Source organism: Arachis ipaensis, chromosome B01 (genome assembly GCF_000816755.2).
Source record: "Arachis ipaensis cultivar K30076 chromosome B01, Araip1.1, whole genome shotgun sequence".
Lineage (NCBI taxonomy): Eukaryota > Viridiplantae > Streptophyta > Magnoliopsida > Fabales > Fabaceae > Arachis > Arachis ipaensis.
The window spans coordinates 1,978,891-1,990,647 of NC_029785.2; the positions used below are offsets into that span (position 1 = coordinate 1,978,891).

The following is an 11,757-nucleotide window of genomic DNA, read 5'->3' on the forward strand; positions in this document are numbered from 1 at the left end:
AAACTTTATACACACTTTTTCTGTTAATTTTTTTAGATATCGGATAAAAATTAATGTAATCCTTTAATATTGGAAGTTATAGTATTTTACAAAATTTTGAGGGCTATAAAATTCGCAGAGTACAAATTATCAGATTAATTTTTTTTAATTTATAAAAACAATACAGAGACTGCGTGTTGTATTATTTTAATATTAAATTACAATACGTAGAATTATAAATACATAGACTGCTTATTGTCAGTACAATACGTATTCTGCGTATTACACAGAACAACGCCCCTAAAACATTATAAAATTCTATTTTTTGTAACATTAATGTAAAACTTTTTTCACTCTTCCATATTAAAATAAAAAATCCCACTTTTTCATACAAAAAAAAATAAATGGATAACCTTCAACCCTATTAATCCTTGGAAACCACAAAGAAGCATCATAACTTTCCACCTTCCAAAATCTGAATGGCACTTGAATAAAATAAATAAACAAATGAAGAAAAGTGATTGAAGTGGCAACAAAAGGCAGGAAAACGGGCAGAAACATCAAAAGTTAATTTGGTATTAATTGACATTCTTTCTTTATGAGTCATTTTCACACACTGATTTAAAAAAACAAAGAAACAAAGAAAGCAGAAGAGAGTGACTAGAGAGATCATAATCAGTATGGAAGAGGAAGCATTGGAAGAGTTGAAGCAGCTTGAAGCTCAATATCCAAATCAGTTTGAACATCTCAAGAATGAACTCAGGTCCTTCATAACTCAACTCCAATCTAATCACCACACACACACAGATTCTCCTCAGCCAGAAATCAACAATATTCACTATGATACACAAGGTTTCTTTACTCTCTACACTCTAACTTCTTTTCTTTCTTTTCTCTATGCTGAAAAGGTAAGATTTTTATATTTTTAATAACATGGGGTGCATGAAAAGGTTAAAAAAGTTTTTTACTTTTCAGTTCTTAAAGTAGTTTTAGGATATTCTTTAACAAAATATTTTATTTTGGTTATGCTAAGAAAGGGTGTTTCCGTTGAAAGCAGAATCCACAAGCTTGGAGCAAATGAAGAGGATTAAAAGCTATGGTTTAGGACTTGCTTTAGCAGATAAAGTGACTATAATGGAGGAGAGGATTGATGAAGGGTGTGAACTAGTAGAATCACCAAGGACTGTTATTGTGAAGCATCACCATCACTCTAGCAGGAACAACCACAGCAACAATAAGAGGAAATTAGATAGGGTCGATTTGGTTCTTGAAAGGGCACAAACTTGTTTAAAGAAACTAAGGCATTTGAAGACTTCACTTTTATCTCCTTAGCCTCATTTAGTTGCAAGTTAAATGTCACAAAATATGCTAGTTAGCAGTATATATCTATGTTACTAACTTACTGCATCGTGTTATGGTTAATTACAACTAGTCACTGCTATTGTGTCATGTGGTAGTTTTTTTGGTATTGTTAGATTAATTACTGGCTATATTTTGGGTCTGACAACATAGTAGCTAAAGTTTGCTCTGCAATGGTTTCCATGGAACTTTCGAATGTCAGCAAAATTTAGCTTAGAAAAATGATACTGTGTATATGATATATATGGAATGGAATATTATGTTAATTACTTATCCGATAAACTATTTGTTGCTTTAAAGATTCGGTATACTATTGATATTCCATAACATTTAGGTGTAAATTTTGTTTATCAGATTTTAAAGGTAATAAATTATTCATAGAGAGAGAGTGTAAATACTAAATAGAAGGATAGTCATTGTTACACAAGACACAAGACATTGGTTAGAGAGATTATTTTCCAGCTGTATTTGCATTTTGGGAAGAAACTCCAAGTAGTAAAGTAAAGGTGACATCTTTGGATGGGGGATCAAAAGGGTCCATGTCTATGTTAAAGTGCTAGTTGATGGAAAAAGATCTAATTTTTTCCTTCTATTTTTTGGCCAAACAATTTTGACCATGATAATCAAAGGGCAAAATTAGCTATCAATATAGTATTCAAAATATTGACTGAGCACCTCTATAGTAATTTATAATGAAAATCGTAGAGTAAAGATTCTTACTAAATTAATAAATGTGTATTGCACATAGTCTTTTTTTTTTACTTTTTTTTATAAAAAAATTATTTCACTCATTTAAAGTCATTATTCACATAGTATTGCCCATTTATAATTGGCACTTAGCTAGGTTTCTTGAGTATTTAAAAATAATAATAATAATAATAATAATAATAATAATAATAATAATAATAATAATAATAATAATAATAATATTGCTTTTATAGTTTGCAGGAATTAAATGATGTGGGGAACATGTATGTGGGAAAATGACAAAATGTTCTAACCCATTTGCAAAATAAAAATAGTGCACTTGTGACTTGTTTATGTTCTTATTTATGACCTTACCTGTGTTGTCTCCAATCCAGTAGTGTCCCTTTTGTCTATACAACAAATGCGCCAAACCATTAGAGACAAAAAAGTGCTACATACAAGATTCACAAATCACAATATGTTTAGTTTCTTACCGTTAAATATGCACTTTCTAAGCCACCAAATTTCTTGAATAATGCTACAGAAGCCGACAAAGGCAATACTATATTCATTGCAAACACATTTGAAATGCTTTTGAGCAACCTATGGCCATTGATAACTAATTCTTAAACAACTGCAGCAGTGTTCCAATCTCTTTAATTAGCAACACCTACTCATGTTTGTCGCTCAACACAGGGACACATATACATATACTTCCATGCCTTACCCACATAAGTAAATTCCAGGAGCCATCATCTTGAAAACAAAACAAGGTCACCAAAAAGTGAAAATTACAGCGAAACCTGTGTGGAAAGCATCGATCAAAATCAACATAATGCCTTTTGCATTCTTCATTGTCAAAATATTATAACTTCAGATTTTTAAAATGTTGTCATGGTAACATGTTGGAGTTAACTTATGCTCATTATCTTCCATCCATTTATTCTGCTATAGTAGAGCATAGCTTCTCATTAACTAGTTTAATCAAGTTAACAATCAAAATTTTTCCCTTTTGTATTTCTAGGATTTATGTTGGAAATGGACGATGAAATAAACGAGAAATCTTAACAAACCTTGATCACTCAAGAAGATAATGAGCCATGCCTTTGTTGGGTTTCTTCTGCTTCAATGCCATCATTGTCGCTGCTGCTGCTTCCATCCTGCAAATTTGAATTAATAGCAGAACGACAACGACGTCCCATAGCAACAAGATCAAGAAGCCTTCTCCTTGCATCATATACAGGATTTGGTTCAATCAAACAACCTCGTTCATATGCTTCCCTCAAGAAAACAGTGTGGCGTTTCCCCTTTGTTGATAGATAGAAGATCCCTGGATGATCCAAGAACAGGTCTCTTATGTTGAAGTCAATCCCAAACCATTTTCTGAATTGGCTGATCTTTTCAACTTCTACCATCTTCTCCACGGTTAAACTCAGGAACTCGTGAACAATCGACACTGCTCGTTTCTCCATGGCCATCAATGCTGCCTTAGACTTCTTTTTCTCCCCAACAACCACCTCATAGGGCCCAACGTACGGTGAACTCTGCCATTCTTTCACCTTGGCCTTGAAGTTCTTGCCAAGTTTCATCCCTGGAGGATACCCATGCTTAAAACTGAACTGCAATTCTGTCCTGACATTGCAATCCTCCTTGCAGCACTCAACAACCCTCCAATCTTCAATGGCTGCTCTAAAACCATTTCGACGAACACCTTCAACCAGCTTCAACAAATGAGTGTTAGGTTCATGGGCATCACACAGCTGGAAAACACTAGGATTTGCAGATATAACTGAGTCCTCGAAATTATCAGGCAGCCCAAGCTCCCTCCAGACCTTGAAAATTGCTCGAAGGGGAACTGTTTTGGACGCAGACATGGACAATATCCGGACCAATCGATCAGCCACCATTGGCAAAGAAGCATTAATGGCATTCTCTTCCTGCTTGGAAACATCAAGAGCAGCATCTGTGAGCCTGCAAAAAGGCAGCAATTTGGAGGGGTCATAATAAATTTGGAAGATGTGAGGAAACTTGCGGAGGAAGGAAGTGGCACCGCGGTTGAGATGGAGTTTCTGGGAGAGCCTGGAGAGAAAGTCAATGGACACGGACGGATTCCTGGGATTTGTGAGGATGAGATCTTGAATGGCAATGACTTTGAAGAGGCTCTTGTACTTGTCCATGAGCTTCTCAAATGTAGGGTCTCGAACTCTCGAGGCGACATACTTAGCCGACGTAGTTTTCGATCGAATGGAGATTGAGAAACCAAATGAGTGTTTGTGTTTGATCAAAATCTTCATAATATGGATTCCCATTTTTTGTCTCTATGGCTTGCAAATTCTTTTTGACATTTCGTCAAACACTTGGTGGTCAATTACCAGAAGAAGAAAACAAGGTGCCACTTAAATGAGCATAGAGAGCTTGATTGGAAATAAAGTTGATGGCAACAGTGACTTGAAGTGCTGTAAATCCATTGGATTTCTTATGTATATATTTGACAGCAGAAACTCATCGAGTTTGAACTATTATATATAGTCTAGCACGGTAGCAGAAGCTCTAGCCATTAAACAAACTCTAATCATTGCAAACAATTTATACATGGGAAAAACTGTTATTGAATCAGACAATTTAAAATTAATACAAGCTATCAAATAAAAAATTCCAGTTGGAGAAGCATGGGCAATTATTCAGCTGCTTCTGGAACAAGTACCTGAAAGGGGTGTAACTTGGACTCCAAGAGAACAAGCAGCACCATCAACGGGAGAGGGGAACGCAGTTTCAAACCGGGTCGGGTTGGGGCGTGGAGTTTGATCTGGGCCAGTTTTAGCCCGGGTCCCTAACCAAAAAACAATGGAACGGGTATATTAAATTTTTAATTATAAACTAAAATCCAGTTTAATTAAGTTGTTTTAAAAAAGCCAATGAGTTATAACTTAAATGACATAGTCTTTCCATACTCAATTAAGAGATTGCGTGTTCGAATTTCCTATCTTTAGTAAAAAAAAACCCTAAGAATAAATTAGATTTTTCATTGGTTTTTAAAACCACAGTGTTAACTAAATTTAGTTTCTTTAATTTTTTGAAAAAATATGGGGAGCCAATGAAATATTTGTACAATATATACAATGAAGGTTTAGGGAGTATTAGAGATATAACCATTAGTATTACCTCTTTCCATCAGCGTAAGCTTTTAGAATGAGTGGTATCATGATATGGTATTAAAATTTTAGATCTAAAAGGTCAAGAGTTAAGCTTTTGAGGTGAGTGTTCATTTTGTAACTCATATAACCCATTGTATACATTGTACAAATAAGCCATTGTCCCTAACAGGATTCTAATTTTTTTATATGTGAGCAATTTAGTCGTTATGTTTTTTTAGAAACTATTTTATTTTTTATATTACAAAGATACATTTTGTTATTTAATATTTATTAACATCTATATAATATATTTTATATTTTATTTGTAACTTCATAATAGAAAAAACTAGAGAAAGAATCTATTATTATAAATAAAATAATCAAATTGACAGTTCTTTAACTACTTTTAAAGGTTTAATTTTATTAAAAAATATCCTGTATAACTTATTTCACAAGATTTACAAATTATTGCGCATTTAACTGTACGAAGAAAATTTCAAGTAAACCTCTTTTTCAGCCACGTGCATGGCTGTTTTGTTTCATGCTCATGATTTTTCAACACACTCACCAAACCAATGAAATTTGGTTGGAAGCTAAGTGACGTGATCTTTGTAAGTTTGTGACTGCGATAATAAGGTTCCAGAGGGATAGGGACTCATAACTCATAAGTGATAAGTTTTTAAATTGCCCTTTTTTTCCGCTAAAATTAGACTTATGTGCATTACCGCAATGATAATTTACTAATTTAGTCATCGTGCTTAATAATCGCTTACAAGCTTCTAATCTATAGTAGAATTTTGGAGTAATCTGATCTTCTTATAGTATATGCAAAAATCGATTGAACACAAAGTGTTTTACAAATACATCTAATTATATAACATTATATTATTAATAAAAAATTATGTCAATAATTATTCGAAAAAAAAATAATTAGACTACTGTGTTATACTGTTATTAGTGTATCAAAATTAAATTCGTTGCTTCACAAATGAAGAATACGATGACTTGCCCTTTGTCTCTTTTCAGTAATAGCCGCCCTCGTGCGCATATATTCATCTGTTCTATACCTACAAATTTCAAGCTATAATACACTTTTTGTTATGATCATTATCGTGCTTATCCTCTCCCATCCTTACGTGCAGATCATACCATTTGAATATTCTCGATACCTTGCTTAATTTATTTTCATTGTTTTCATTTAAAAAATTTGAGACGAAAAATATAATAATAAAAAATATAATTATAAAAAATTAATAAAAATAATAAAAAAATAAAAAATAAATTAAATCTCTTATTAAGATAGACACAAAATATATTAACTCAGTGTGTCTAAATATATTATCTTTATTCATGCCTTCTCTATCAAACATAATTTTATGTCTTTATATTTTTGTCTTAATATTCTATCTCTGTAGACAAACACGGTCTAGTAATACTATACCACACTCAAACGTCACCAATCATTGAATATGTGGTGTTAATTTAGAGAGCTACACTTGTCCAAACTCATGCATATACTTTACCCTATAAATATATACCTGAATGTTGCACCCAAAATGAAGAAACAACACTTTAATTTTCCTACTCTTGCAATATTCACATTTTCCTAACCAAAATGGTGATGAAGCTAGGTGCAAGCATTGTAATTTGCATATGGCTACTCTTGGCTATATTGTCACCAATCACTGAATCATCATCATCCAATGATGATTCAAACCCTGCTGTTCTTGACACAGATGGTAACCCAATTCAAAGTGATGCTGAGTACTATGTTAGGCCAGCAATCACTGATGCTGGAGGCTATTTAACATTGATTGATAGATTTGATAATGGGTCATGCCCTTTATATGTTGGTCAACCAAATGTTATTGTGGACAATAAAATTTCCATAAAGTTTACACCTTTCATTGAAGGGGAAACTGTGATAAGAGAGAACAGGGATTTCAAGGCTGTTTTTCAGGCATTCACTACATGTGTTCAGTCAACGCAATGGACGGTTGGAGAGGTTGACCAAGAGAGTGGAAGAAGGTTGATTGTGGCTGGTTATGATGAAGGGATTGGGGGTTACTTCAGAATTGAAAAGGGCAATTTGGGTATTTACAATTTTGCTTGGTGTCCCTTGGATGTGTGTCCAAATTGTAGGTTGAATTGTTCACCTGTGGGTGCTTTCATTATTGATGAGAATAGGAACAGGTTGTTGGCTTTGGATGGTAACACTCTTCCTGTGCAATTTGAGAAGGCTAATGATGTGTCTCCTATCTAGTTCTAGTAGGTGCCAATTTGGTTTATTAGTAAATAAGGTCTAGTAAATGGTGAAAACTCAGGTTTATTAGTAAATAAGGTCTAATAAACGGTGAAAACTCAGGTGAAGTCGACTTCACGTGAAGTTGATATCTCAGAGTCGTTAGATGTCAGTCAAATTATTTAACGGTTTTCAGGTATCAACTTCATGTGAAATCGACTGCTCCTGAGTTTCTATCCTAATAAATAGTAATAAAATCTTATGTGTCTTATTCTAAATAACACATCTTTATAGGAAGATGATAGTGTGAATTGTTAGATAGTTTGATATGTTTGATTAAACATATTTAACTGAATTATTTAACAATTTATAATATTATTTAAATTAAATAAATGAAAAAATCTGAATGTCTTTTTTTTTTGAATTATATTATAATAAAATAATATTTTTTAATTTTAGAATTTTGATACCACAAAACAGTTCACTATAGATGGAATTTATCGATGGATTATTTACTTTTATCGACAAATTTTAGATTATTGATAGCTTTATTGGTGTATCTGTAAAAAAAATTGCAAAAATATTGATAAAAATTTAGGTGCAGTCAACTTCACTTTAAAGCCGTTAGATGAAAATTTAGTTAAATAAGTCAAATTATTTAACAATTTTTAACTATCAACTTCACGTAAAATTGATTGCACCTGAGTTTTCACCTTTATAATATGTGTTCTCTTAGTAATGGCGAAAAACGCGTCCGCTCAAACTAATCGGCAAGTATACTGGGTCGCATCAAGTAGTAAAACTCACAAGAGTGAGGTCGATCCCACAGGGATTGATGGATTAAGCAATTTTAGTTGGGTGATGAGTCTAGTTAAGCGAATATTGATGAATTGAGTGAAATTTGATTAACAAAATGTAAATGGCAAGGAATTTAAAGTGCTGAAGATAAATTGACAGAAACTTAAATGGGAAGAAAAGTAAAGGACTGAAGTTTGAAGTTTAAAGAGCAAGAAAGTAAAAGAGCTGAATGTAAATGACAACAGAATGTAAATTGCATCAAATATAAAGGGGCTTTGGGTGCAGGAAAATTAAAGAGAGCATTAAATCAAGCAATTGAAATGAACCCAAGGACAATTAACAAAAAGGAAAGATTCATTAGGGATTGGAGATATCATAATCCATCATGAATCAATGGATTTCAACTCCCTTCTCAATCATATGAGTAGATTTATGGCGGATTGTAATTGATTGGATCTCAATTCCTTGACAATCCATTCTCTCTAATCACAATCAATCTTGCCAATTCCTTGATCCAATTGTCATGAGAAGAGGTTAAGTACATGCAATGTCTCTCATCCATAAGCCACACTAACTCTTAAGATCTCAATTCCTCCCAAATGGTGTTGATCAAAAGAGTTGTGAAAGATAGAGCCTCAATTCTAATGCTCATGATTCTCCTTCCGAGACTCACACAAGCATTCAACATATTCAAATCCCTTTCGGAGTGAATTAATCTCAATCAAAACAGAGGATATCCTTTAGCTACCCAAGCGGGTTGAGAAGAAGAAGAATTTCATTCAATTTATATGAATTAAATAGAGCTCCTACCCCTAATGATTTGGAGTTCAGTGAATCATAGCTCTAAGAACACTTGCAGGAATTTAAATTGCATGAAAGTAAATCAACTTGAACTCAGACGTAAAATTGAAGATTGACAGAAAGGTAGAAGTGCAAGAAATTGAAAATTGCATAAAAGTAAAACTGAACTCAGTACAAACTAAGAAGAAAGTGCAGAAAGTAAAATTGGTACAAAAGAGAAATTCTACACTAAACTCTCTGGAGTCTCTAATCCTCTAAGAGAGCTCTGGAGTCTCTAATCCTCCAGCCTCTACTCCTACTCCTACTCCTACTCGAACCTTTCTACCAGAACCCCTCTTTAATCTTCAAAACCTCTTCTATTTATACTCTTCAATTGGATCTCCATGTACTTGGATGTGGACCTTGATCTTGATTAAAGCAGTTAAGAATGACTCTTGATGATGTTGACAATGGGATTAATTCACCAACGTTCATACTTGCATGAGTGCCTTTTTGGAGTGAAATTGGCCTCAACGTTGGTGGGCAACGTTTGTGTAAAAACATTGACTCAAACGTTGCAAAAAAAATAAAAAAAAAAAACTCTTCTGGGCGTTGCCAGCAACGTTTGACTCAACGTTGGTGCACCAACATTTGCTTAGTCACGCGTGCGCGTGGCGCGTGAAAGCTGTTTTTTGCCATTTCACGCGTACGTGTCGCCCACGCGTGTGCGTGACTTGCCATTTTCCATTTTCACGCGTATGCGTCAAAATAGAATTTTGCGCGTATGCGTTGCTCACGCGTTCGCAAGATTGGCAAAAATGCAACGCATCACTGCAAATTTTTCAACTCCAATTTTTGAAATCTTTTTCGCAGGCGTTGGAGGTAGCGTTGGTGAGGCAATGTTCCCTCCAACGTTGGCTTTGTCACGCGTGTGCGTCGTTACAAATTTCTCCAATTCTAGAAATCAAAATTTATCGAAGACGTTGGAGGTAACGTTGGTTCACCAACGTCCCCTCCAATGTTGGCACCACTTTTATACAACGTTGGTGAGCCAACTTTGGCCACCGACGTTGCTTCCTTCTCCCCTTCCTTGCTCTTCTTCTGCTTCTTTCCACCTATCATCAACTAATCAAATGCATCAAAACCTTGCCATAATCACCAAATTTTGCATCATTCATAACATCAAACAATTCTTGCATAAATCTCATGAAAATGCACCAATTTAACCATGTTTGATTGAATAAAGATATGCATTAATTTCTCATTCAATTATTTATTTATTGCCTAAAAAAATGCATGAAAATCAAATAAAAACTAATGGAAAAAGGCTTGTGAAACTAGCCTAAAATGACTTGTCATCGGTAATTGCTGCAAATTTGCAACTCAATTGCATTGCATATAATAACTGGTTATCATATAAATTTTTTCAAAGTAAATTTTTTTTTAAATTTTGGATCAATTATTCTACTCATCGAAATGTTTATAAACTACAGGTTAAAATAAATTATTTGAAGACAGAGATATGATCGAAGAAAAAAAAAAGCTATATGATGTTTAAATTGAATGCCCACAGTTTGTAAATCATCAATGCTTATCCTCTCTCTCTCTCTCTCTTTTCTTGAGTATAATACCATTCGAATATTCTCTTTGTCTTACAAACTTTTCGTGTGAGAAATTGAACTTAACTAGCACTGTATATGAAATATATCACTCTCAAACAGAACAAATATCATACCTTTCAGTTATATATTGTGTGGTTTAAGTAACACTTGTCTCTCTATCTCTCTCACAATACAAATCGATATTGCATATTATAGCTTTAAACATTGATATCTATAGATATACTTTTGCTAAACATAATAAGTTCAGGTCTATTTGATTTTGATCTATTATGTTGATAAAGTTATTTGTAAGCCTTGCAATCTACATAGGGCTACTTATAACTATTCTCTCATCGATTGAACCATCATCAAGTAGTAGTGATGCAAATTCTGCAGTTCTTGACACACAAGGTAACAAAATTCAAAGTGGTGTTGAGTACTATGTTAAGCCTGCAATCACAGATGATGTTGGTGGCTATGTCACATTGATTGATAGATTTTGTAATAATGGTTCATGCCCTTTGTGTATTGGCCAACAAAATGTTGTCGGGGCCTCAAGATTTTCTATAAAGTTTACACCTTTCATTGAAGGGGAGAGTATGGTTAGAGAAAACAGAGATTTCAAGGCGTTGACTTTATGTGTTCAGTCAACGGAATGGAAGGTTGGGGATCAAGAGAGTGTGAAGAGGTTGATTGTGGCATGTGATGGTGATGATGATCAAGGATTATTAAAGGGTTTCTTCAGAATTGAAAAGGGTAATTTGGGTATTTACTATTTTGTATGGTGTCCATTAGAAGTGTGTCCTAATTGTAGGTTGAATTGTTCATATGTTGGTTCTTGGATTGATGAGAATGGAAATAGGTTCTTGGCTTTGGGTGCTAATAGCACTCTTCCTCTGATCTTTGAGAAGGTTAATGATTTATCTAGCTAGGTGTTTATGTGCTTTTGATTTGATTGATTTGTAATTTCAGCAAAGAAATGTGAAATAATAATGAGAGGTTATGAATCTCATCATCTTCACTCATTAAGAGGTTATGAAATAACAGAAATATTCAATAATAAAAAATTAATAAAAAATAGTCCTAACTTGTATTATTTAATATTTATTAATTCTAATAATAATTAATAAATGTTAAATATAATAAATTTTGGTTGTTTTTTTTTTGTTTTTCAGCA

At 33.5% G+C, this 11,757-nt stretch overlaps 4 protein-coding genes across 4 annotated transcripts; 3 read left to right on the top strand and 1 right to left on the bottom strand.

Annotated features, from left to right (window-relative positions):
* LOC107616056 lies at nt 476–1,607 on the top strand. The gene is made up of 2 exons (XM_016318067.2): nt 476–831; nt 1,037–1,607. The coding sequence occupies exons 1-2, from the start codon at nt 660–662 to the stop codon at nt 1,309–1,311; spliced, it is 447 nt and encodes a 148-aa protein (XP_016173553.1). The 5' UTR covers nt 476–659; the 3' UTR covers nt 1,312–1,607.
* Nucleotides 2,439–4,834, bottom strand: LOC107639386 (protein ROOT PRIMORDIUM DEFECTIVE 1-like). The gene is made up of 2 exons (XM_016342898.2): nt 3,099–4,834; nt 2,439–2,828 (listed from the first exon to the last, which is right to left on the bottom strand). Exon 1 carries the CDS (start codon nt 4,332–4,334, stop codon nt 3,108–3,110), a length of 1,227 nt encoding a protein of 408 aa, XP_016198384.1. The 5' UTR covers nt 4,335–4,834; the 3' UTR covers nt 2,439–2,828; nt 3,099–3,107.
* On the top strand, nt 6,693–7,749 carry LOC107616047 (miraculin). Its single transcript, XM_016318054.2, has 2 exons — nt 6,693–7,468; nt 7,647–7,749. The coding sequence occupies exon 1, from the start codon at nt 6,775–6,777 to the stop codon at nt 7,420–7,422; it is 648 nt and encodes a 215-aa protein (XP_016173540.1). The 5' UTR covers nt 6,693–6,774; the 3' UTR covers nt 7,423–7,468; nt 7,647–7,749.
* Nucleotides 10,589–11,589, top strand: LOC107616040 (kunitz trypsin inhibitor 1-like). Its single transcript, XM_016318047.2, has one exon. It carries the CDS (start codon nt 10,871–10,873, stop codon nt 11,510–11,512), a length of 642 nt encoding a protein of 213 aa, XP_016173533.1. The 5' UTR covers nt 10,589–10,870; the 3' UTR covers nt 11,513–11,589.